At 50.0% G+C, this 26,194-nt stretch overlaps 1 protein-coding gene across 1 annotated transcript; it reads right to left on the bottom strand.

Annotated features, from left to right (window-relative positions):
• Positions 1-3,489: 3,489 nt before the first annotated feature.
• Positions 3,490-25,205, bottom strand: LOC125037794 (ets DNA-binding protein pokkuri-like). The gene is made up of 2 exons (XM_047631011.1): positions 25,007-25,205; positions 3,490-6,425 (listed from the first exon to the last, which is right to left on the bottom strand). Exons 1-2 carry the CDS (start codon positions 25,179-25,181, stop codon positions 6,211-6,213), a joined length of 390 nt encoding a protein of 129 aa, XP_047486967.1. The 5' UTR covers positions 25,182-25,205; the 3' UTR covers positions 3,490-6,210.
• Between the last annotated feature and the right edge of the window lie 989 nt (positions 25,206-26,194).

The following is a 26,194-nucleotide window of genomic DNA, read 5'->3' on the forward strand; positions in this document are numbered from 1 at the left end:
TAGGAATATATATAGAACACATTTCACTCTTGGCTATAAGTGCAGAACATGTTGATGCAGACTGCAAGTTTGCTGTGAAATAACAATATATATATATATATATATATATATACATACATATACATATACATATATACTTGACAAACGAAATCAAATCATCTAGAACATTCTAATAACCAGTCTATAAGAAATATGTAAACCTTCCACACTGTAGATTTCCATAAGACCCAAACGCTAAACGACTAATACATTAATAAGCATATAGAGGCAAGTTACTTAAAGAATTCCATTCGTAAAGAGAAGACCTTAAGATAAAAAAAAATAATAAAATGACAACAAAATAAACTGACATCCCAATACCGGCGTGACGTCACTCCGAAACAAACACACGAACACACTTGATGAATCTGGTGGTAAGGACGTCGGTTCATTCACAAGCTGGGAATATTTACACACACGAAACACAAGAACGACGAAAACATCATCATAATAATGATAATATACACACGTTAACTGTTGAAAAGTTCGCTCAGTCAACACAAATTTACAAAGACAACAGCATATAGATCTTATAATTAATCGAGACAAACAGATCTGTTAACACAAAAATGTCTGTTTACAAAAAAAGGATACAAATAATAATAATAATTATAATAGTTCAAATAATCATATCAATAATACCTGTAATATAGTAATATAATCATGTACTGCATTACAAGTGTATTTAAAGTTTTGTGCAAGGCAAGACTAGAGGAGATACATACGGAGAAATACAGAGAATACGCTACTATATACAAACTTTTTTGACTGGAGGATGCACCGTCCACTAACAATAGGCCTATCTTACGTACAAATGAAAAAAAAAATATTAACAACAAGAAGCACTAATTATAATAATAATAAAAATGTGATATTTATTTCATTCCTCTCATTATTAAAAGTAATGCTTCTTACACACAATGGATAAAGTCACTGTAGAAAAATAACCGCGTATTATCTGTCTACATTCGCAAATCATATCAGAGATGTTTATCAGCTTTGGCAGTTCTCAAGTTCACACAAGAGAAGGACACAAACACATTTCCACTTCAGAAAAATAGGTTTCTATAATATATACATAGGTCACTTGGAGGTATGGTCGCCTGGACGCCCCTTCGGCTCAAGGCCAAGGGGGTAACTTACACTAAAATCCTAAATAATGCATAGACAAATAGATCATGAATAAAACATTTTAAAAAATTTAGTAGCATTACTAAAAAAAATCGAAAATCGTAGAATAGAATTTCCTTTTCTCTCGACCTCGAAATATACGAGATGAAAGAGAAGGAGAGAAAAGGGAAAGGAAGAAGAGAAGAATAGGTAACCACGTTCTTTCAAGTTACTCCCCCCCCCTAAACCTTCAGAAAAAAAAACTTCACTACACGAACGCCACCACAGACACGTAACGTATATTCTCAAACGTCGAACTTAATTTAAAAAAGAGAGAGAATTTCCCTCTCTACTTTTTAATCTAACTATGATAGAAAGCGTAAACGTTTCACAGAAGAAAGGAATGAAAAGAGGTACAGGCAATGAAGGGAGGAAGGAGAAATGGGGGGGTATGGAGGGGGAGGGGAGGGGGTCCAGGGGCACGGACAATGGTGGGGGGTCGGGGTAGATTTCCTCAACATCTGCCCTGCCCGATGAGACACTTCCTGGGGCCTTCCTCAGCTGTCCTGCCCTTCTGCCTGAGCCTAGCGCGGGGGTAGGGGGAAGGGGGAGGGAGGGAGGGATGGGGGAGGGTGGGGGCTGGTGCGGAGGGGAGGGGGAGGGGGAAGAGGGACTATAGCAGAGGGTCGACGACAACAATAATCAAGAGGGAAGAAAAATATGCAGAGGGAGTGATTGATCGACGAGGAACGAAGGAGAGAGAAAACGAAAGAAAATACGGGAGAGAGAGATACGTAGACAGAGCGAAGAGACGACCGAGGAGGAGGACCCTCGGAGACAGCCGCGGCGATAAACCGACGGCTCCGGAAGGGGAGGGAAAGCTACGGTATGCAGATGAAGCCGAAACGAGCATTTCTCCGAAGGAATTTCCCAAACAAGCTTTGACCTGGCCGCGACCTCTGACCTCGGCTCCGACCCCCAACCCCCGCCTTGCTTATCGCCGTCGGTAATGCGAACTGCAGGAGGTCACCGCGGTAATCCCAGAGTCACCTCGAGCTTATCTCGGCTTATCTCTCGCCCATCAACGTGTTGTTACCGACCGCGAGGAGGACACAGCGAGGGAGAGGGGGAAGAGAGAGGGAGAGAGTCAATTATTATTCACAGCTCTTCCATCTTGCGGCCTCGGCGGGAGAGACAGAAAAGGGGGGAGGGGAGGGAAAGAGGGATAACGAAGGGGGGGGAGAAAAGGGGAGGGAGGAGAGAGAGAGGGAAGGGGGGAAGGGAGGGGAGGTTTCCTGTATGTCTACATGTTCCCGTTTGTTCTTGTCATCCCTCTCCAATGAACTACGGGCATCTGGTAATTTCTGCCTCCATCCTACCTGGTTATACCTTCAAACAGCCAGATGATACTATATAATTTGATCATCACAGTTGTCTCTGTTATCGTTATCAACATCAGCATCGAGTCGGCTTCCTGTAATACCCGCTTCTCTCTCTCTCTCTCTCTCTCTCTCTCTCTCTCTCTCTCTCTCTCTCTCTCTCTCTCTCCTTCCCTTTCCCTCTCCCTCCCTCTGTCTCTCTCTCGTTATAGTTGCACCAACTGAACTTCCTGTCCGGTATTTTAGAGTCGATTTGGCGGAAGAGGGCAGCAAGGTCGCCGGTTATCTGGCTCGCAGTTCCGTTTCGATATTTAAACAAAGTCCGGATATTGAGAGAGGGAGAGGAAGAAGAGAGGGAGAGGAAGAGGGAGAAGAGAGGGAGAGGGAGAGAGAAGGAAAGAGAGAGGGAGAGGGAGATAGATAGATAGATAGAGATAGACAAACAGACAGATACATAGTAAGCATCTCACAAGACACCTCCTAACAAGAATATCCTCCCAGTAAAAAAGCAACTTAAACAACACACACACACATACACACACACACACACACACACACACACACACACACACACACACACACACACACACACACACACAAAATAAATCCTCGTCTATTAACAATACATGGAAGTTGACAGGAGGTTCCCGAGCGAGCATCCAGCGTGAACATCCGTGACATTATTAACAATCACAACAGCAACAACAACAACAACAAGAGTCACGGACGGATCCTGTTGTTGGTACATGAAGAGTCGTGCCGGAAGGGCGACCCCGAGCGACGCCATGCTCGAGGTCGTCCCTGGAGGGTAGGGGGGAGGAGGAGGAGGAGGAGGAGGGGAAGGAAGGAGGGAGGAAGAGGAGGTGGTTACAAGGGTGGTGAAGGAGGAGGAGGAGGATGCGGAGAATGAGAAAAAGGTGGATGAGGATGAGGTAGAAAAAAGAGGAAAAGAGGATGGAGGAGGGGGAGGAGGGGGAGGAGGGGGAGGAGGGGGAGGAGGGGGAGATAGCAGTGACGGAGGACCCGGAGGCGGCGCCATCGGTACTGTGCCTGCGCAGGGCTGTCGCCGCCGCCGCCGCCGCCGCCATCCTCCTCTTCCTCTGCCGCTATCGTCATTATCTGCGCCGCGTCCTGTGCATCCTATTGATGTCGCTTGTTGCGGGGGGAGAGAGAGGCGGCGGGGGAGGGAGAAGGGGGAAGGGGGAGAAGTGGGAGAGGGGAGGGGGGAGAAGGGAGAGGGAAGAGAGAAGCGGTGGGAGAGGGAAAGGGGAGACGGGAGAGAGGAGAGAGGAAGAGAAAGGGAGAGGGGAAGGGGAGAAGGGAAAGGAGAGGGGGAGAGGAGAGGGGAGAGGGAGGGCGCCGAGGGAAAAAAGGAACTTGGGTGTCAGATTCTGGGGAGTTCAGGAGGCAATAAGTAGACGGGGACACTTCTAGGCAAAGAAAATCCTTATCAGATACGCGAATTATGCATCAGAGCATCGCTAATCATACGCGCGTAATCCAATATCCTATACGCATCCCGAATACGCAATATACACCATAAAAAATATAAATATATATATAAGAGTGTTCTCAGCTAACAAGGCACTGCATGAGACTTCCCCGGAGGCACTAAATCATCTCCTGGTAAATGTTAACAATACTAAGCGGCCGACACAATGGACACGAATCAGGAGGCGGTTCTGGGGAGAGCTCGACGTAAGGGGAGGGTGAGGATGAGAAGCGGTCAGCTGTTATCCCGACAGATCAGCTGTTTCCGGTGAAGTCAGGGCAGCTGTCCCGCACGTGGTCAAAGCAGTGGCAACGACGGTGTTCGCGGTGGGGTTGGGGCACGGGTGGGGATGGGGTGGGGAGGGGTGGGTAAGTGTCATCCGGGTATCGTCGTTTAGGTCCCCAGCCCTTATCATCTGCCCCCCTCCCCCCCCACCTCGCCCCTAACTTACCTGCCCGGGTTTCTTACCTGGGCGAGGAAAACGGGCAATGCGGGCGGGACGGGGAGGGGGGACTCAAGCATCTTTCGGCGGGAATTCGCGGATGCTGGCGGGAGGCGCGAGACTCGGGGCAGATTGTCTTGGATCTCGCTCGGGATACATTTTTTTCCTTCTCTTCTGGGGAATCGCTCTGACATGTCGCCTTATTTCCTAACACTTAATTGCCAACGTGGAAACGAAGCTAAACAGGGCATCAGCGGAACAGGAAATACTCCGAGCGAAAACGCACCAACAGTTGTCCCTTCAGTGCATGGTTTCTGTTGTTGTTGTCCTTGTTTGTTGTTGTTAGTTATTGCGTCGGTGTCGGTGCTGTTGGGCCGGTTATCAGCGTGGGCGGAAGTGACAGTTGACCGCTGAGGGCGTGTCTTCCCCTGGGCGGCATTGATTCTGTATCGGCGAGCTTGCCAGGATGTCCGTCCGCTGCCTGGCCCCTCCCCTCCCCCTCTCCCCCCACGCGGCAGCTGGAGGGGGCGGGTGGGGGGGGGGGGCAGTGGCAGCAGCAGTAGTCGTAGTATACGTAGCGGAGGGGAGGGCGAGGGGAGAGCCGAGGAGGGCTGGTCACGTGTTGACAGACTAACACAGGGGCGGTGTTGGCTTTCTGGCGGCCGAGGGGAGGCGTAGGGGCGGATATGAGGCGGTGTCGTCTTGCAGGCGGAGGAAGGGGGAGTGTCTAGGCCGAGGTCCGTTGGCCACCGGACGGGCGAGGTCACGTCAGGTGGACCGGGGGAAGGGCCGTGCTTGCCGAAGGGCACTGAGGTGCGTCTGGACACAAAGGAGATTCCATACATCCCTCCTAGAGACATGACTGCTCGACTGGTAGACGATTTCTATTTCTTTTCACAGCAATACTGAGTCACCCAGTCTAGGCGTCTATAGAACCGTCTCCTAGGCGACGAGACTCAGAGGCAGGCCGAGGGGACACTTGGGGCGCGAGGCGAGGGTCCGCGCGAGGGGATGTTCGGTGGACGGAAATGCGTGGGCTCCCCTCGGCGCGCCGGCGGGACCAGGAAGTGCCTGTACCGGTTTCCTGTTTGGTGGTCGATGCGGGGGGCCGTGGCAGGGGGAGGAGGGGGTCGTCGTCAAAGGGGGGGGTCGAGGTAATGAAAACTCCATTTCTCCGCCCCTTCACCCCCCTGGCCTACGTGTCCGACTGACCACGCTGTTTACCGAGAGGAAACTAACTATCCTTCGCGTTTCTTTGTCGGCGAGTATCCAAAGGGGTTAAGTGTAGTGGTCGGGCCTCCGTCGCCTCGCTTCGCACCTGGGACAAAGGGGGCGTAAGGGGCGCACAAAGACGTGACGCAAAGCTGTCCGCCCCGGGTTCCTCCATGAGGCAGGGAAGGGCGTCGACGGCAGGAAGGTGGCGAGGAACTGGGGCTGAAGGCAGGACTTCTCGAAGAAAAAGGGAGTGGGAACACATCGGCCCCGAGCGCGGTGATCCTTCTGCAGGGTGCGAGGGATGCGCACGGCCGAGGCGCTCTAGTAACTATCTTTGGCGTAACAACACAACGAGGCGGGGCCAAGGCGACCTTCTGCGCGCCACGTCGCCCCCGCCTTGAAGATGTCGAAAATAAAACTTGTGAGGCCACTTGTCCATCCCGCAGACTCGGATCTCTCGAGGAGCAGGAATCGTCCGCGCGCAGGACGGACGGGCCTCTTCTAAGGCTCGGTCCAGACGTCTTCTAGGATCCTCAGGCGTACATGGCGTTGCAGAGCCTCAGCTGGAAGTCCTTGTAGAGCAGCTTGCCGCCGAGGGGCACCCGCTGGACGAACATGTCGAGGGTCATGAGACACAGCGCCTTGCCGTTCATGAGGAAGCGCTCGGGGAAGACGCGGGGCAGCTGGTGCGCCTCGGACACGTGGTGGAGCCATCTGTGCACGTCGTCGCGACTCCACGTTCGGGGATCTGCAGGAGAAAAACGGCGGGTTAGGCTCGGGACACGGCAGCCATCGACACACGCCACGCGGGTCGATACGAGCAGCATGGAATATTAACAAGAAAATCCATATTAACATTATTGTCTGTAAATCCACACATAAGCGCACCCACACAAACGCACAGACACACGCTCGCACACAAAGCTCCTATGCAAAGCACTACATGCATTGGAGTACAACCGAACCAGACCTTTCAAAAGTCGAACCTCCATTGTACCTAACACGATAGTGATACTATAATTCACACCTGTAAGTATGCCACGAACGATAAGTGTCAGTCACAGAGAACAATGCACCTCATAAACATCTGGTTTGGTTTAGGTAATATACTCTTTTCTCTGAAATGAATATATACATAGAAAAACAAGTAAATAAATAAACAAATAAATAAATAAATATAAAGGAAATAAATAAATAGATATATAAAATAGCCAAATAATTGGATATACATAATAAATAAATAAAACCAAAAATAGGCAGAAGTAAGATCAGAGGAATCAGTACCACACATAGCTTCCACATCAAGGCCAGCGCATGTGACTATTCATTATGTTGAAACGAGGCAACACACCGGACACGCCACGACGAGCTTGAAACGGCAACAATTATGTCGCTATCCATACGTGGCGCCGACAGTCACGGCTCCGCACGCACAACGCGTCCCGTTTAATCGCCGGGAATCACAATCAAGCTTTCTTGGGCGAGACTTATGGCGTGGAAATTATTTAGAAGTAGCGAGGTGTAGGCGTTCGTCTGCGCCCGAGGAGGGATCGCCGCGTGCATAAATACGGGTTGTGTAAACGAATAATTGGAGCCTTTATGTTTTTGTACATATGTTACTCCAACGAAAATTGATTTCAATTCCGATTCAATTTACTTCGAATATATTATTTTAAGTTAGTCGTGACCGTAATATTTTTTTACATTGGTCGTGAAAATATTTCCCTTTTTTTCTGATCTGGAGACATAGAGCATGAGACACTTTCGTCCTTCCAATTTCCGCTATTGCCGGGTTACGAAAGAGAGAATAGCTTGTCGTGTCCCAAAAAATAATGTTTTGTGACCATGAGGAAACCGCAAGCAGATATGAGATTCTTTGGATAATGTTGATAAAAGAAAGAAACACAGAATCATTTCGCAGCGTTGAAAACAAAACTTGCAACTTTACATCACGTTGAAGGCAATGCTTTCCTTTCTCTCTCTGTATTTTCTGTGCAATTTCGGGAGACATTGTTTTGTTGCAAAGGAAATGTTTCAACGTATAAAAAAAGTTCAACCGAAGAGAAGGTATGAAGGATAGATTCTGTTCATAATAATGAGCGTGACTATACTCGAATATATGTACGTACAGGTGTGCATTGTGTATGTATAATGATCGATGTATACAGGTATGTGAATGTCTATGGATAATATGTACATATATATGGCTCCAAGGTGAATTATTCCAACTGCAAATATAAAATAAACGAAAACCGGGCGAGGCGGCGCAGCGTGGTCGAGCCTGAAGGTGTCGGCGGCGCGGAAGGTGTGATCTCGCCCTCAGCGGAGGGGGGGGGGGGGGGAGGAAACAGGAAAAAGGGGGGCAAGGAACACGACGCCGCGGCTTTGGGGTCTGTGTTCGGCGATCATTGTAATTTCTTGTTCAAATCAAGGGGAAAAAAAGGAAGAAAATGTACCGGCGGGCAGCAACGAGGAGTCAGGTATCTTTCCCCCCTTCGAGGAGGGATTCGCAGGGGAAGATGGGCCTTATAAGCACATACGCGGAAGGTCGAGACTCGCTTGCCACAGCCACCGAGCGCTGGTGACCACAGAGGGCCAAAGTGCCATGGGAAGGAGGGTGGGAGGGAGGAGGGAGGGAGAGGGAGGGGAGAGAGGGGAGGGAAAGAGGAGGGCGTAAGGGTGAAGGAGGAAGTAATGGAGGGTGAAAACAATCATTCCAGTGTTGCTAGAGGGTGGGAATGAAGGAAGGGTGGGGGGAGGAGGAGGAGGAAAGGGGGGAAGGGGGGGGGAGAGAAGGATTGACGTGGTGGGAGGGAAGGGGAAGGAGGGGGGGAGGGGGAAGAAGGGGAAGGGTTAGAGAAGGGGTGACGCGGTGAGAGGGGCGGTTGTAAACCACTGTGCCCGGTTGTGTGTTGCAGGTTGTGACGACTGTGGTCACAACTCTCCCGAATTGTAACATAACCTAGAGATCAAAAAAAATAAAAATAAAACTTTCGTACAGTTTTTTTTACCATAAACTTAATGCGAGGAGAAAGTTTAGCGTAACCGACCCCTTGAGATGTAGAGATGAATAAAATAATAAGTTTCCAGTTTTATCAGTTCTACAGAGAGACGGATATTGTGAAGGTTGTAGGTGGCTAATTGTGGCTAAACTAATCGATGTTGTGGCGACTCAAGCGAGAATATTACGGGTGTTGTTGTTGTAATGACGTTTGAAAAATAGCAGAGAAATGGCGTTGCATTTATTTATTTATTTACTGGACATTTGAAGGATACGGAGGCGGTGGGAAGGAAATATAAAATCATTGCGTGAAGGTGAAAGAGAAAGAAAGAAAAGAAAAAAGTAAAAAAATGGGTAGATGAAGAGATAATGACTAACGGATAAGAGAGAGAGAGGTAGCAATAAAAGACAATACAACTCTGTGGGAGAATTAAGGAGAGAATAAAGGAAAGAGGGAGAGAGTGAAGGAGGGAGAGAGGGAAGGAGGGAGAGAAGGAGAGAAAGAAGAAGGGAGAGAGGGAGAGAGGGAAGGAGGGAGAGAGGGAAGGAGGGAGAGAGGGAAAAAGGGAGAAAGGGAAAGAGGGAAAGAGGGAGAGAGGGAGAGTAGGAAGGAGGGAGAGAGGGAGAGAGGTAAGGAGGAGGGAAGGGAGAAAGGTGTATGGAAGGGTGGGAGGGGGGAAGGGGTGTGTATATGGGAAGGAAGGGAGGGGAGTGGGGGTGAGGATTGACCATTGCAAGTGGAAAACTCACGAAAATCTGCCAAGGAAACGGTACACTCGAACAGCTGCCTGACGTTCACACACGCACCCGGCCGGGTCACCAACTTTCCCACACGCTCGCTACTGTACGTCTTTCCCCCCCTCCCTCCCCTCCCCCCTTCCCCCTTCCTCTGGTCATAGTCCCCCTCCCCCTTTCCCCCCTTTTCCCCTGGTCTTGGACTCCCCCTCCCACGGACTCCCTCTCCCTCCCACCCCAACCCACCCCCCACCTCGACCTGGACTTTACGGACTATACTTAAGCATGTTCTTATATCCACGGCATTGAAGGGGGGGGGGAGGGGAAGGGGAGGGGGAGAGGAAGGGGGACGGGGACGAGAGGTCTCCCCGGATGTAAGTAATGGTGGGAGGCAGGCTGTCACGTGCGGACATTTCGGGCACTTGCGGACACCCCGGACGCTCTTCGGACACTCATGCAGCACCGGACACGCCGCCACCGCCGCCGCCGCCGCCGTTCCACGCTCGATGAAGGCTGATTAATGAAAGGAATTCGCCGGGAACGAAGGCACCACGGAGCGCGAGCGGCCTATATTCGGCTCGGCGGCGCTCGCGGTCCGCGGCGCCGGGGCTGAGGGCCAGTGTGTGTGTGTGTGTGTGTGTGTGTGTGTGTGTGTGTGTGTGTGTGTGTGCGTGTGCGTGTGCGTGTGCGTGTGCGTGTGCGTGTGCGTGTGCGTGTGCGTGTGCGTGTGCGTGTGCGTGTGCGTGTGCGTGTGCGTATGCGTGTGCGTGTGCGTGTGTGTGTGTGTGCGTGTGCGTGTCAGCGTGTGCGTGTACGTGTGTGTGTTTATCTATGTGTTTGCCTGTGTGTATATGTGTGTTTTGTGTTGTGTTTGTGTGTGCGTGTGTGTTTATCTATGTGTATGCCTGTACGAGCGTGTATGTGTGTGTATGTTTCTATCTGTGTGCGTTCATGTTTGCATTAACACAAAATACACACACGAATATAAGTCCACCTACCCATCAAAAACTAAAACCAAGCCTCCAAACAGCGAAGAGAAATCTGCAAATTTCTCCCGAACAGATAATGCAGAAAGCTGCACACGGTTAGGCTGCAATTGCGCTGTTTCCAGTAACCCGCTAATGTAATTGCCGACTAATTAAAGCTTGGGTCACGTAACAGTGCAAGACGACCATGTGGGTGTGTTTGTGTGTACATGCATACGTACATGCGTGTGTACAGAGAAAAAAGGTAAAGCAAGAGAGGCCGAAAGAGAGAGAGAGAGAGAGAGAGAGAGAGAGAGAGAGAGAGAGAGAGAGAGAGAGAGAGAGAGAGAGAGAGAGAGAGGGAGAGAGAGAGAGAGAGATAGAGAGAGATAAGGAGAAAGAGAGCGAGAGAGACATACAGACAGAGAGGAGGAGAAAGAGAAAGAGGAAAAGGAGAAAGAGTAAGAGAGCCCAGAGAAGAGAGAGAGAGAGAGAGCGAGAGAGCGAGAGAGAGAGAGAGAGAGAGAGAGAGAGAGAGAGAGAGAGAGAGAGAGAGAGAGAGAGAGAGAGAGAGAGAGAGAGAAAGAGAGAAAGAGAGAGAGAGAGAGAGAGAGAGCGAGAGAGAGAGAGAGAGAGAGAGAGAGAGAGAGAGAGAGAGAGAGAGCGAGCGAGCGAGCGAGCGAGCGAGCGAGAGAGAGAGAGAGAAAGAGAGAGAGAGAGAGCGAGAGCGAGCGAGCGAGAGAGAGAGAGAGAGAGAGAGAGAGAGAGCGAGAGCGAGCGAGCGAGAGAGAGAGAGAGAGAGAGAGAGAGAGAGAGAGAGAGAGAGAGAGAGAGAGAGAGAGAGAGAGAGAGAGAGAGAGAGCGAGAGAGAGAGAGAGAGAGAGAGAGAGAGAGAGAGAGAGAGAGAGAGAGCGAGAGAGAGAGAGAGAGGCGAGAGGGCCGGAAGGGGGGTTGGCAGTGGCTGTGTCAGGAAAGGCCCGCTGGGAAAGGGGAAGGAGTCGACAAAGAAAGAGGAAATGGTGTTTCCTTCTTGAGACGTTTCACGCGTCTTCCTGCGACCCCCATCCCCCCCCTCACACACCCTTTCCCCTCTTCCTCCTCCTACCCACCCCCCTCCTCCCTCCCTCCTTCCTCACTCTCTTCCATCCAACCTCCTTCACCTCCTCCCCTCCCCCCTCCCCCCTCCCTCCTTTGCCCCTCTCCCTTTCTCCGCCTTCTGCTTCTACCCTTCTTCCTGTTCCTTATTACACTCTTCCTGTTCTGTTCTTCGCATTGTGTACACCCATCGCCCTTCTCCCCCCCTCCTCCCCCTCCCCCCTCCGTCCCTCCCTCCCTCTCTCCTTCCTCGCCTGTCTTTTGCAACACGTGTTAACTCCCTCTTTCTTCTTTCAATCGTTTCCTCGTCTCCTCCCTCTTCCTTCCTCCCTTCCTTCCTCAAATCTCGAATTTCTTCCTCGTTCTTTGCTTCTCTCTTCCTCTTCCTGCTCCTCGTCCTTTCCGTCCGCCTTTTTTTCCTCTTCGTCCTCCTCCTCCTCCTCCTTTCCATTTTTGTTTTCTTTTTTTCCTCTTCCTCCTCCTCCTCTTCCTTTCCTTCCTTCCATTTTTCCTTTTCCTCTTCCATTTTCTTTCCGTTTTTTCCTCTTTTCCTCTTCCTTTCCCTCTTCCTTTCCTTCCTTCATTTTTCCTTTACTTCTTCCTGTTTCTTTCTGTCTTTCCTTTTTCCTCTTCCTCCTCCTCCTCCTCTTTTCTTCCTTCCTTTCTCCTTTTCCTCATTTCGCTGGCCCAAATTCCGAAAATTTCCCCTCCCCCTCTCCTCTTCTCTTCCTCCCCCCCTACCCCCCCGTTCGAAATTTGCATGCACGCACATCCCGTCACCGGGAGAGGGCGAGGCGATGACTTAACTGGGCAAATTAAAGGAAATATAGACACGAGTGAGAATAATTGAAGTCTGGCTGCGGAGTTCATGCGTGCTGTTCGTTGACTTCGCGCGCGCGGGTTTCTTGCCCGGGCTCGTTTCTCTGACATCACCTGAAGACATCTTTTTGAATTCCGCTTTGGGACGCGAGGGAGGGGCACTTATGCATTCGGGAACACCTGCGAGACACGGCGAGAAATGACGGTAAATTTGCGAGAATGACGAGAAATTCGCCAGAAAGCACGTGTGAGAAATGACGAGAAATTCGCCAGAAAGCACGTGCGAGAAAATACGAGAAATCGCCAGAAAGCACGTGCGAGAAAAGACGAGAAATCGCGAGAGAACACGTGCGAGAGAAGACGAGAAATCGCGCGAGAGCACCAGCGAGAAACGGCGAGAAATCGCGAGTCAACACGTGCACGGGCGCCCAGGCGAGCGGGGGCACGTGCGGCAGTCGGGGCGAGGTTTAATCAGTGCACGGAGAGACTCGCGCAAGATTTCACGTGCGGCGTCAACTGATGAGGCTGCTCTTGCTGTTTCCTTTAGTTTGTTCTCTTTTTCCTTCTCTGGCTTCTCCAAGTGGTTCTTTGTCTAGTTATTATGATTTATTGATTCTATTGAAGGCTATTTATTTCGATTTAGTTAGATAGAGCAGATTGAAACATTATGATCCTTTCTCTCTCTTTCTCTCTCTCTCTCTCTCTCTCTCTCTCTCTCTCTCTCTCTCTCTCTCTCTCTCTCTCTCTCTCTCTCTCTCTCTCTCTCTCTCTCTCATTTCCTCCTGTTCTTCTTTCCCCCCCCTCTCTCCCATTCTTCCCCCACCCCCCTCTTTCTCTCTCTTATTCGCTCTCTCTCTCTGACTCTTCTCCTCCCCCTTCTATTCTTCTCTCCCATTCTCTCTTCTCTCTTTCTCCCTCCCCGCCTTTCTCCATTCATCCCGCGACCTTTCAAATGTCCCATTCTTCTCCTCTCCTGCCTCTCCTTTTCCCTTCAGCCTCCCACGGTTTCCTTCCCTCTCCCTCTTTCCTTGCCCCCCCCCCCCTTCCTCCCCCACCCCTCGAGGCCTACGTCGGAGAAGGCTTTAAAGGTTGAGTCACAGCGGGTTTAGGCCTATTTAAAATCCCTCGCGTGGAAATTTGTCTCATTTGTTTGTCAGATTTCTTTTTATTGTTATTGTTATTACCTGTCCAATTATGTATTTGTGTGTGAATTGCAAAAGGAGACTTCATCTCTTCGTGTTTTTTTTTTTTTTTTTTTAGTTTTTTTCATTTGTCTTTTTTCTTATTACGTAATTTATATTTTTCATTTCTTTATTCCACGAAAATGACATACTGAGAGACTTGCCTGACGTCACATCCCAGCCTCGCCAAGACAGTGACGTCATAACCGTCTGGGTTCTAAACACGATGATGCTTTCCTTGCCTTATTTATCTCTCTCTCTCTCTCTCTCTGTCTGTCTCTCCCTCTAACTCTCTGTCTCTCTCTCACTTTCTTTCTCTCCTTTTCTCTTTCTGTCTCTTATTTATCTCTCTCTCTTCTTTTCTTAATTTCTTTCTTTCTCTCATTGTCTATCTTTCTTTCTTTCTCTCTCTCTCTCTCTTTTCTCTTCCTCCCTTCTTCTCTATCTTTTTTCTCCCCCTCTCCTTCTCCTTCTCTCTCCCCCTCCCTCTCCTTCTCTCTCCTCCTCCCTCTCTCTCCCTCTCCCCCTCCCCTCCTCTCTTATCAATGCTTCCCCTCCCTTCCCTTGCTTTTCCCTTCCCACAATCTGCTTTATCAACGCAACTTCTGCTTACTCGCCTATTATCGCTTCTTATCTCCCTTCTATCACCTATTCCCTGCCTTCTGTATCCCTCCTTTTGCCTTATCGCTGGATATCCCGCCCGACGTTGCTTCCGAGACCCGCCAGTGCATCCGTCGGGCTTCGGGCTGAGATTACGCTGACGCACGTGCTGGCTGCCTCCCTCCGAGCCCCGTGGTTAAGGAGAAATGGGTGAGTCCTCGGATGTTTGCAGGCGGAGGGGAACGCCAAATTAACACATGTACGAACTCGGGCATGTGTACGAACAAAACGGGTTCTTGTATGCGTACATACACACAAACGCAGGCAGACAGACACACACACACAAGCAGACAGAGACAGACAGACACACATACACACACACAGACACACAAACAGACACACACACACACACACACACACACACACACACACACACACACACACATACAAACTCTTATCTACGCGCACACACGCACACACATACGTGAGCCATAAACTCACATGAACCATGAACCAACACGTCCCTACCGAGTCATTAAGTATTATTGTTGAGGAAGGGAAGAGGGAAGAAATAAGAAAGGAAGGAGAGAGAGAGAGAGAGAGAGAGAGAGAGAGAGAGAGAGAGAGAGAGAGAGAGAGAGAGAGAGAGAGAGAGAGAGAGAGAGAAAGAGAGAGAAACGAGCAAGATATCGAGAAAGAGAAAGGAAGAGAGAGACCGAGAGACAGACCCAATAAGAATACAAAAAAAAAAAAAAAAAAAAAAAAAAATAGCGAATTGTTCCGGTCGACGAGGGATTTTTCGCCATTTTCTCACTCCTGGAACGATTAACATTCCAAGGTGGACACTGGACGCCCTGTCACTCCGCCCAGCTGATCGCCTCCCCCCCCCCCCTACGCCCCCACGCCCCCGCCCCGTCCCGCTGTCGATCAAACATCTATTTCCTTCCCGGTATTGTTATCTATTTCCTCAAATCACCTCGTTTTCCACGCCATTTCAGCGGACACCTCGAGATTGATTCTGAAATATATAAAAGAGAGAGAGAATAGGAGAGTAATAGGAAAGGAGGAGAATAAAGCAGTAAAAATAGAGAGATAGAGGAATGAGAAGACGAAAGCAGAATCAGAGAGAGAAAGGGGTAGGAGAAGAAAATTGCAGAATAAAAGAGAGAAAGAGAAAGAAGACGGAAACAGAAAACAAGAGAGAAAAAGGAAAGAGAATAAGAGAATAAAAGAGAGAAAGAGGAAAGGCGAAGAAGAGACGAGAGTTCCCACCGAAACACAGATACGGAAAACAGACGCTAACGCCTCGCCCGGCCCGGCCCGTACCAGTCAACGGCAAAGACGAACGGCCGCATTCCCCGGATTCCACCGCATGCTCCTCTACGCGAACGGCAACCTCTGGCCGACACGACCATCCATCGGGACTTCGATTCTGCCTTTATATATTCCCCCATTCCCGTCGTGTATAACCGCCGTACTTTAGACCTAACACGTGCAATCGTCCTTCTGGTTTCCCTCCTCCCCTTCTTCTTTCCCGCCCCCCTCCCCTCCTACCCTTCCTTCCCTCCCTCCCCTCCCCCCTTTTTAAAATGGTTGCCGCGCTAGAGAAAGATTTATAGAAATAATTGTAGAGCGGAAATGCGGTAATAGTGTAATCACCGCCACATCCTTGAGGCGGACGGTCCGGCAGTCCAACAGGAAGTGTCGGGCTGGTTTGGCTGGTCCCCCGCCCCCGCCCCCGCCCCCTCTTTCCCTACCGGGCCGGAGGGGGAGGGGAAGGAGGAAAACTCGGTAGCAGTTCGAGTGTCGCGTCGGGAGCCAGGAGGCAGGAGGAGCCAGGAGGAGGCAGGAGGAGCCAGGAGGAGGCAGGAGGAGCCAGGAGGAGTGACGACGAGCGAGGAGGAGCGAGGAGGACAGGACGAGGCGCCGTGGCCCGGGAGCTGATTCGAGCGGGTTTCGCGAGGCCCTTTGGCGCGAGCCTTTCTACGGCCTCGGGCGCCAGGAGGACTCTGCAGCTGGTGGCGCTCAGTGGCCTCCCCCCCCTTGTTTTCCTGTGCCACCCCGCCCGCAGCGCCGTACCCACGAGTGCCGGGTCGAGCGCGGGCGGCCGCAAGCGCTGCGGTAACACCGGTGCCGGGCAAAGCCGCATGCGTCGCCGCGGAGGTGGAAGGTGATGGCGGGAAGCGGGCGGCGGCGGCGTACACGTTGCGGTCACGCGGCGGCCTTGGGAGCGCCGCCCGCACCCCCCCCCCCCCTCCTCTTTCGCACCCCAAGGCGAGGGACGCAGGAGGACGCTCGACGACCGGCGCGGCGTCCTTCGCACACTGATTCCCTCCGGAGCCGACGCGTCCCCACTCGGGGACGCAGTGTCCTTGCCCTTCGCGTTCGGCGGCCGGACGGACCCACAGCCTCGACCTCCCGCCCCGAAGTGACGCATGAAGCCGCGGGACATGCGGCACAGAAGGCGTAGGTGTCATTTCCCGCGCGCGGCTCTCGGTGGCGGGAAGGAAACAAGGCGGCGGCAACAGCGTCGGCGAAGACACGGCGCCAGACCTCGGGTGCTCGCGCGGGGGGTAGGAGGAAGGGAGTGGGGGGGCAGTGACGTCATGCAGTTCGCCGCATGACCTCATGGCGTCACTGCCTGGCGTCGCAACTGTGAGTTCGGCAGGAAGACGACAGCGACGAAAGGAAAAGGACGTGTTTATTTGGGGCCTCGTCAGAATAACGGTCATGCGCGAGTGAGTGAGTGAGTGGGCAAAACCCGACGGACGGGAAATGATAACAAGGGCGAAGATACGAGGCGACTCGGGACGACGTTGATGCAATTGCAGGCCCGAGGGTCGCTTCGTGCTGCCCGTGCCGAAGTCATTGCAAATGGCGGCAATGACTGTTGCTACATCAGTAACAACTATAATAATCTGAACAATAACAACAGTCAACGTAATAATAACAACGGTAATGATGATGATCATTTTAACAATAACAATGATGACGATAACGATAATAATAATAATAAGGAGAATAGTAACAATAACAAAACCAAAATCAGCAACAACAAAAGTATAATAAAAACAATAATAATAATAATAATGATAATAATAATAATAACAGCATTAATAATACCAAAAACCAATAATGATAATAATGATAACAATGCAAATTACCCAACAGCCGACACGGCAATCACTAACATCACAGCTGAAGACAAAGCGACATTGGTTCAAAATGCGATAATGAAGGGGGGGGGGGGGAAGGCTGAAGAGGGGGTGATGGGGGGAGGGGGAGAAGGAAGCTAAATACCGGGAAAGGGAGAAGGGAGAAGGGTGCAAGGAAGGGAGATGTAGTGTGCAGAATTATAGGGTAAGAGTTGCGTTTATAGTTAATGATAGCAGATCAACAACACTAATTACGGAAGGAGGAAGGGGGGAGGGGGGGGGGGAAGGGGGTTTTGTGTGTGTGTGTGTGTGTGTGTGTGTGTGTGTGTGTGTGTGTGTGTGTGTGTGTGTGTAAGAAAGAGAGAATGAGGAAGAGAGAAAAGGGTGGGGTGTGCGTAACTAAGGGGGGGAGGGGGGAGAGGGGGGGAGGAAATGGCTACAAGAAGGAAGGGAAAATCGAAAAGAGGAAATGGGGAAAGGTGGAGTCGCACGAAGAGGAGGAGGAGGAGGAGGAGGAGGAGGAGGAGGAGGGAGGGAGAAGAAGAAAAAGAAAATGAAGACGAAGAAGAAGAAATAGAGTAGGATTAAGTGGAAGGGGATGGGAAAGAGAATGAGAAAGAGGAAGAGGAAGAGAAAGTGAAAGGGGATGGGGAAAGATAAAGAGGAAGAGAATGAAAAAGAAAAAAGGAAGAAGAAGGAAAAAAAAAATAGAAAAAGAAGAAGAAGAAGTAGAAGGGGGAGGAGGAGGAGAGAGGAGGAGAGAAGAGGAGGAGAAAAGGAGAAAAAAAGAGGAAGAGGAGGAGAAGGAGAGAAAAGGAGAAAAAGAAGAGGAAGAGGAGGAGGAGGAGGAGGAGGAAGAGGGCGTGGGGCTCGAGGAGTCAGGGAGGAGGAACGAGTGAACTGAGGCGGGCTGGGGAGGCAGCTTTTCCGCCCCGGCTGGCACTCTTTCCCTCCTCCTGCTCTTCCTGCTTCCTTGCCCCGCCCCCTGCTCGCCGCCCTCTTCCTCTCCCTCTTTCTCTCTTCCTTTCTCCTCTTTTCCCTCTTCCTTGCCTCGCACCCTGCTCATCCTCTTCCTCTCCCTCTTTCTCTCTTCCTTTCTCCTCTATTTCCTTTTCCTTGCCTCGCCACCTGCTCGTCCTCTTCCTCTTTCTCTCTCTCTTTCTCTTCCATTCCCTCTTCCTTTGCCCCGCCTCCCTGTCCGCCGCCCTCTTCCTCTTATTCTCCTCCTTTCTCTTCTATTCCCTCTTCCATCGTGAGTCGAAATGACACAGAGCTAATCCCGACATATCTCGCCGTTATCGCTCTTATCAAGAGAATCCTTACGAAGACAAACGGTAAATAAACAGAAGGCAAAGCGGGTCTTACTCAAGATTCCGTCTCATTACCACTTTATTTATCATCCGAGAAAAAGCAAAGACAACAAAAAATCCTCACGCAAACACACGCGCACAAACGCAGCCTCAGACCAGCCCTTACCTCGACCTCCCGGATCTGTGATAATTTGTTATCTTTGCTCAGGTGGGCGGCACGGGCGTGAGAGGGCGGCGAGAGGGCGTCGGGGGGCAACCGGAACCGCCCACGTGTGACGGAGAGGGAGGAGAGGGAGGGAGATAGAAAGAGGAGATAGATAGGAGAGAGGGAGAGAGAGAGACGCGCGAAAGAGAGAGGGAGAGCGGGAGAAGAGGCCGCTGTCTGTCCGCGGCGGGATATAGCCACTTGAAATCCGAAGTACATCTGATTAATTATTTACACACTTGATAAACGCTTAATGTGGATATTAAGAAATACATTGAAGATCGCGATGATCACCAGAGAACATTTGAAGAGGATGTTTCCTCGCGGAGAGGATATGAAAACGTAATTAATCTAGCTTCCCCTCTACGACGCTCTCTCGTTCACATCCGCGAGGCCTTCCCTTCCTTCAGATACGTCTACCGGAAAGGGGGAGATATATATGGGTGCCGGATAGAAACCCTTCAAGTGTCCGGCGTGAAAGGGAGACGGTGAAGAGGTTAGAGGGGAGAGGGGAGTGAGGGGAGAGGGGGGAGAGGAGGGAGAGAAAGGGGACGGAAGAAGCGAGGAAAAAGGGGTACAGCAAGTCAAGGTGAAATGCCTGAGAAGATTTCATGGTAACGAAATTATTCGAAATTATCCAGTTGAAGGTTTTCGACTAATTTGACTCTAACTCTCTCTTTCTCTCTGTCTTTCTGTCTATGTTTCTCTCTCTCTCTCTCTCTCTCTCTCTCTCTCTCTCTCTCTCTCTCTCTCTCTCTCTCTCTCTCTCTCTCTCTCTCTCTCTCTCTCCCTCGCTCTCTCTCTCTGTCTATCCCGCCCTCCCTTTCCCTTTTTCTCTCACTCTCTCCTCCCACTTCTCCCTCTCCCTCCCCCCTTCTTCACTCTCCCTACCCCCCCTCTTCGCTCTCTCCCCCCCCCTCTCTCTCTCTTCTCCCTCTCCATCTCTCACGTGTTCATAAACCAAAACACAGTAGGCGGCAAAGGAATGGGTTCTGCTCGGCAAGAACACAACGGATCCAAAATGAGTGCGGAGTGAACTTCCTCGCCAAGTTGAAAGAGCTCTGAGTGACTGCACGAAGGGGGGCGGGGTTGGGAGGAGAACTTCTGATCAGCTGTGACGGAAGAGAGGGAGAAGGAAGGGCGGGAGGGAGGGAGGGAGGAAGTGAGAGAGAGCGAGAGAGAGAGAGAGAGAGAGAGAGAGAGAGAGAGAGAGAGAGAGAGAGAGAGAGAGAAGAGAAGAGAGAGAGAGAGAGAGAGAGAGAGAGAGAGAGAGAGAGAGAGAGAAGAGAAGAGAGAGAGAGAGAGAGAGAGAGAGAGAGAGAGAGAGAGAGAGAGAGAGAGAGAGAGAGAGAGAGAGAGAAAGAGAAAGAGAGAAAGAGAGAAAGAAAGAAAGCAAAAAAAAAAAAAAAAAAAAAACGAAAGAAAGGAAGAGAGAGAGGAAAAGAGAAGGAGAGAGGCAAAGCAAGACAGGAAGACACGCGAGGAGGGGGTCATCTCTCACCTAACCCTAAGAGGTCCCTTCAAACCCTCAGGAATTAATGCAAGACGGAGTTCGTTGAGGCTGAATGGGGTTCGAAGGGAGAGAAAAGAAATGGGGACAAGAGAAGAAAAGAAAGATAAATAAAAGAGACGAGAAGGAAACAGAACTAAAGCTAAGAGAAAAAACAAAGTATCTCTCTGTACCAAGAAAAGTAAATAAATAATAAATAAATAAATAAATAAATAAATAAATAAATAAAATAAAAAAGAGACCAAGTACATACGAATGGTGAAAGAATATAGCAAACGATAATAATAATGATAATGACAATGATAATGACACGAAGAGAGGGATAAATAGCAACAAAGCAAGAGAAGAGAAAGAACAGGAGGAAGAAAAATCAAGAAGACAAAGACGAAAAGGAAGAGAAAAAAGACAACAACACAAGAAAGACATAAAAACGAGGAGGAAAAAGGAAGAGGCCGATATGCTTGACACCGATTACGCTTCGCTTGTCAGGCACCACCCAGCCAGGAGGAGGGGGGGAGGGGGAAACAGGCCTATCGGGGGAAGGAAGAAGAGGGGGGGGAGGGTGGAAGGGGGAACCGGAGGGAAGGAAAGAGGGAGGAAGAGGAAGAGCAGAAGGAGGAAGAGGAAAAGGAAGGGAGGCAACCAGGCTTACCTAACTGCTTTCCTTAGTTTTTTTTTTTTGTCTTCCTGCCTAACTCCCCACCTGGACGAGGATCTACGCCTCAGGAGGGAGAAGGGGAAGGGGAAGGAGAGGGGAAGAGAGAGGAGAGGGAAGGGAAGAGGGGAAGGAGAGGGGAAGAGAGAGGGAAGGGAAGGGGAAGGGAATGGAGAGGGGAAGAGAGAGGGAAGGGAAGGGAAGAGGGGAAGGGGAAGGGGAAGGAGATGGGAAGAGAGAGGGAAGGGAAGAAAAAACGAGAAAGTAAGGAGGAAGAGAGAGGGAAGGGAAAAGGAAGGGGGAAAGAGAGAGGAAGGAAAGGAAGGAGGAAGTGACCCTCCCCTCAAGAGGAAAGGGGAAGAGAGAGGGGGAGGAGAGGCAAAGGGGAGGCGGCCTACATCAGTCGGGGAAGCAAAGAATGTCAGACGTCCCCTCCCCCTCCCTCCACACTTTCAGTAGGGAGAGGGGGAGGTGGGGGGAGGCAGGACACGATTTTGAGAGACTTTTGAAAAGCTTATTATGATGTTTATTTCGTATACGTTTGGACGGATGCAGGTAAATGCGTCTTTATATCTGTTTGAGAGAGAGAGAGAGAGAGAGAGAGAGAGAGAGAGAGAGAGAGAGAGAGAGAGAGAGAGAGAGAGAGAGAGAGAGAGTTAGAGAAGGAGAAAGAGAAAGAGAAAAAATAAACATATGAGAAAGATACCGAGACAGAGACAAACAGACACAAACAAACACACCGACACCCGTCCCAGCCCATACCCACGTCCTGTCTCCCCCCCCCCCCCCCCCATCTCCGGGCGGCGGACCGAGGCTGCGGCGGAAGATTCACGCCGAGATGACTCGAGGCGGAAATATGTGGCGAAGACGCAGGGTTCAGCATCCTTGAGCCGCAGAGGTACTCGAGAAAGCCACAGGAGATATGGGCGGGCTCCCTCGCACGTTCGGAGACGCACACGAGGCACCGCACACGCTCGAATGTATACGTACATACGTCAATATACACTAACATGTACGTACATACGTCATTATACACTAACATGTACGTACACAGATATACAGGTCTGTTGAAACGCGCTCGCATACATACACAGACGTACACAAGGGCATCGCACACACTCGAATATATACGTACACAGATATACAAGTCTGTTGAAATATACATACACAGACGTACAAGAAACATCGCACATACTCGCACATATACGTACACAAACAAACATGTCTGTTGAAACGCGCTCGTAAATTCACGCACACAGACGCACACGAGTCACCACACACGCTTGAATGTACACTTGCCCGTGTGCAAAAATACCGAAACATGTACGTGTTTACGGGGCCGTAGACTTACACGGGATCATGTAAACAGGAAGTAACCGCGTACACACACACACACACACACACACACACACACACAGAGAGAGAGAGAGAGAGAGAGAGAGAGAGAGAGAGAGAGAGAGAGAGAGAGAGAGAGAGAGAGAGAGAGAGAGAGAGAGAGAGAGAGAGAGAGAGAGCGAGAGAGAGAGAGAGAGAGAGAGAGAGAGAGAGAGAGAGAGAGAGAGAGAGAGAGAGAGAGAGAGAGAGAGAGAGAGAGAGAGAGAGAGAGAGAGAGAGAGCGAGAGAGCGAGAGAGAGAGAGATAGAAAGAGAGAAAGAAAGAAAGAAAGAAAGAAAGAAAAAGAGCAAGAGAGAAAGCGAGAAGAGACAGACAGACAGACAGACAGACAACAGACAAACTGACAGAAGGAAAAGGGAGAAACAAAAGCAAAGAAGGAAGAGAGGCAGAGGAAGGAACCGAACGAGAAGGGAAACCCCGCAAAAACAATTAAGAAGGAAAGAGAAAAACGTGTCATTAGAGTATCCTAATTGAGGATCTATGGGCGATGCTCCTGACGCACAGCGCCTCGTCCCGCACTACTGGAGGGGTGTGGAGGGGGTGTGGAGGGGAGGAGGAGGGGCGAGGAAGGGAGGAGAAGGAGTGAGGAGGGGTGTGGAGGGGTGAGGAAAGGTGTGGAGGAAGTGAGGAGGGGTGTGGAGGGGTGAGGAGGGATGTGGAGGGGTGAGGAAGGATGTGGAGGAGAGGAGGAGGGGTGAGGAGGGGTGTGGAAGGTAAAGGGGAGGTGTGGAGGGAGTGAGGAGGGGTGTGGAGTGGTGTGGAGGGTTAAGGAGAGGTGTGAAGGGGCAAGGAAGGGTGAGAAGGGGTGAGGAGGGGTGTGGAGGGGTAAGGAGGGGTAAGGAGAGGTGTGGAGGGTTGAGGAGGGGTGAGGAGGGGTGAGGAGGGGTGAGGAGGGGTGTGGAGGGGCGAAAAACCAACAGCGTACAAACAAGACAGACAAAAAAGTGGTAAACAAACGAGACGAAAAGTAAAAAAAAAAAGAAAAAAAGAAAAGAAGACAATTGAAAAGCAAAGAATAAACGAGAACAGGAAAGTAAAGAAAAATAAATAATAAAAAAAAGGAAAGCGAAATGAAAAGAAAAAAGAAAAAAAAAGGAAAATAAGAGAAAAGAAAAGAAACAACAACAACAAAAAAAGGGAAAAAAAAGGAAAAAAGAAAAAAAGAAAAAAATCAAGAAAAACGCATTCCTCGGGGATCAGGTGCCGCCACGTCCCCGCCGAGCACGCAGTCCCAACAAGTTAATTACACGATCGTCCAGGTACCTCAGTCAAAGAGCATGGCGGATGACGCGTCTGTCAACCGTGTCTTTGTTGTCGTGTCCTTGTCGCTGACGCCTGTCTGTGTTTGTCTTTGATTGCTGTAATTCCGTTTCTTGTTGTGTGCGTTTGTGTTTTGTTTCGTGTAGACGGGTGGACAGGTGTCAGGGTGAAAGGGAGGGAGGCTGATAAAAAAAAGAGGGGTGGGAAGAAGGGGAGATAAAGAAATAGGAGAGGGAGGGAGGGAGAGAGGGAGTGAGAGACAGAGAGAGAGATAGAGAGAGATAGAGAGAGAGAGAGAGAGAGAGAGAGAGAGAGAGAGAGAGAGAGAGAGAGAGAGAGAGAGAGAGAGAGAGAGAGAGAGAGAGAGAGAGAGAGAGAGAGAGAGAGAAGAAAGAAACAGACAACCAAAGACAGAGACACAAACAAACCGAAACCGATACACCCAAAACGAAAAACAAAAAACAAAAATAAAATAGCACAAAAGAACAAACGAAGGAACGAGCGAGAACAGCCACTCAGCACAAACGGTGACTCACGCAAACGGTACACGGAGGCTGAGTAAAAGGCGCTGAAAGAAAGTCCCAGCGTGAGTAATGAAGGAGGAGACGCGGCTGACTCACAGTGAGGGACAGTGTGAGGGAGAGAGGATGTGGGGAAAGGCTGGTGAGGGGAGGAGGGGAGGAGTAGGAGGAGGAGGAAGGAGTGGGAGGAGGGAGAGGGAGAGGGAGAGGGGAGACAGAGACGAGGAGCAAAAGACGAAAAAAGGGTAAGGGGAAAAGGCGAAGGAGAAATGAGGGGGATAGGGAGGAGGGAGTAAGAGAGAGAGAGAGAGAGAGAGAGAGAGAGAGAGAGAGAGAGAGAGAGAGAGAGAGAGAGAGAGAGAGAGAGAGAGAGAGAGAGAGAGAGAGAGAGAGAGAGAGAGAGAGAGAATAAGTGGAGGAAAAATAGTAATAGAAAAAAGCGAAGAAGGAGAGGAAAGAAAGAACGAAAAGAGTGAAGATGCAGAGGGGAGAGAGCGAACACGGGAAGAGGGGAGGGAGGAAAAATGAAGAGTTATATGGCTAATGAGAATAAATTACAGCGCGGGGTTATAATGATTAACTTCAGAGCGACATAAGTCCGTTACACTTGGTCGCAACGAATTCGCGAATAAACATAGGTATAAAAGAGAAAGAAAAAATGTGTTTAAATGATGGTGACTTAGATAAACAAATATATGTTGATGAGTTAATACTAATGTGTCAATTTATAACGACCTGACATAAGGCTGATATATAGAAGCAACAGTGAATAGAGAAAAAAAAAATCTACACAGGAATTAAGCACGCACGCACGCATGCACGCAAGCAAGCACGCTCGCACACACACACACACACACACACACACACACACACACACACACACACGTCCCGAAAGGGCGCGAGACACAGCCGTTTTCCTTACCGTGGGGAAGCGTGTTCTTGACGGCGTGTTCCCTCGCCCGCAGCGTCTTGAGGGTGAGGTCGTGCACTTGGTACAGCCACGTGCCGGGGACCTCCTCGAGCCCTGGGTACTCCTCGGGGGGAGTCGGGGGGCGGGGCACGGCGCTCACCACTTCTACCATCACGTCGCTGCGCATCTGTTTAGGGCAAAAGAGCCGTGAGGAAACGAGTACTGCTTGGATGCGATCGAGCGCGACGGGGTACGTGGCGCGAGAAACAGATGGTTGCGGTGCACGTGTCTTCGCCGTTGGCACAGATGGCGCAGGTGGTTTGCAAACAATTAAATTATACATCTGAGATGGTAATGAGGTGGGCGAGGTAATGGTTCGGAAAATTGGTAAATGGATGAATGAGATATATCGCGATTCAGGTGGCGGTGGGGGTGGGTGGGTAGGGTAATGATATGGGGAGAGGAGAGGGGGAGGGGAAGGGGGAGGGGAAGGGCATAAGACAACCGCTGACAAGAATACCCAGGTGGTGTGGGTGGGGTAGGGTGGGGTTGGGAGGGTGGGGTAGAGGGTAAGGGAGGGACCTAGGAAGGGTGACAGATTTTTTTTTTTTAATCTTTAAGTCCAATTTAACTAAACCGAAAATAGCTGACGGACATGCATGAATTGTATAGAGGTGTTCTTAATCGTTCTAAGTGGCGACCATCTAATCAAACGCCTCAATCTGCTTTTCTTGCTATTCCTATAACGATCTACGTCCGCTAGCTTATAATTTTGTTTGTCTTCATGCGATATCAAATAATATGCATGTGTGATTATATAAGTATGTAAGTAAGTATATATGTACACGCGCACGCACGCACGCACACACACACACATATAGAATATATATGCATAAATAGATCCGTGTGTGTGTACATATACATATATACATATTCATACATAAGAATGTATGCACAAGTGTGGTCAGATACATTCATACACTGTGTATTCATAGATATATATATATAGGTATATATTTAGAAAGACACAGCAATATATATACATATACACATAATATATGCCTATGTACATTTATATGTTTTTTTCTCGCTCTCCATATATATATATACATACACAAACGCACGTACACGCGCGTTCTATACAATATATGTATATATATATACATACACACATACGTATACATTTACATTTCATATGCA

Source organism: Penaeus chinensis, chromosome 24 (assembly GCF_019202785.1).
Source record: "Penaeus chinensis breed Huanghai No. 1 chromosome 24, ASM1920278v2, whole genome shotgun sequence".
Taxonomy (NCBI): domain Eukaryota; kingdom Metazoa; phylum Arthropoda; class Malacostraca; order Decapoda; family Penaeidae; genus Penaeus; species Penaeus chinensis.

Excerpts from the sequence above, each read along its gene's own strand:
- LOC125037794 (XM_047631011.1), bottom strand. The coding sequence starts at position 25,181 with ATGCGCAGCGACGTGATGGTAGAAGTGGTGAGCGCCGTGCCCCGCCCC. Across the intron at positions 6,426-25,006 it reads CAAGAACACGCTTCCCCACG|ATCCCCGAACGTGGAGTCGC; the intron begins GTAAGGAAAACG and ends TTTCTCCTGCAG.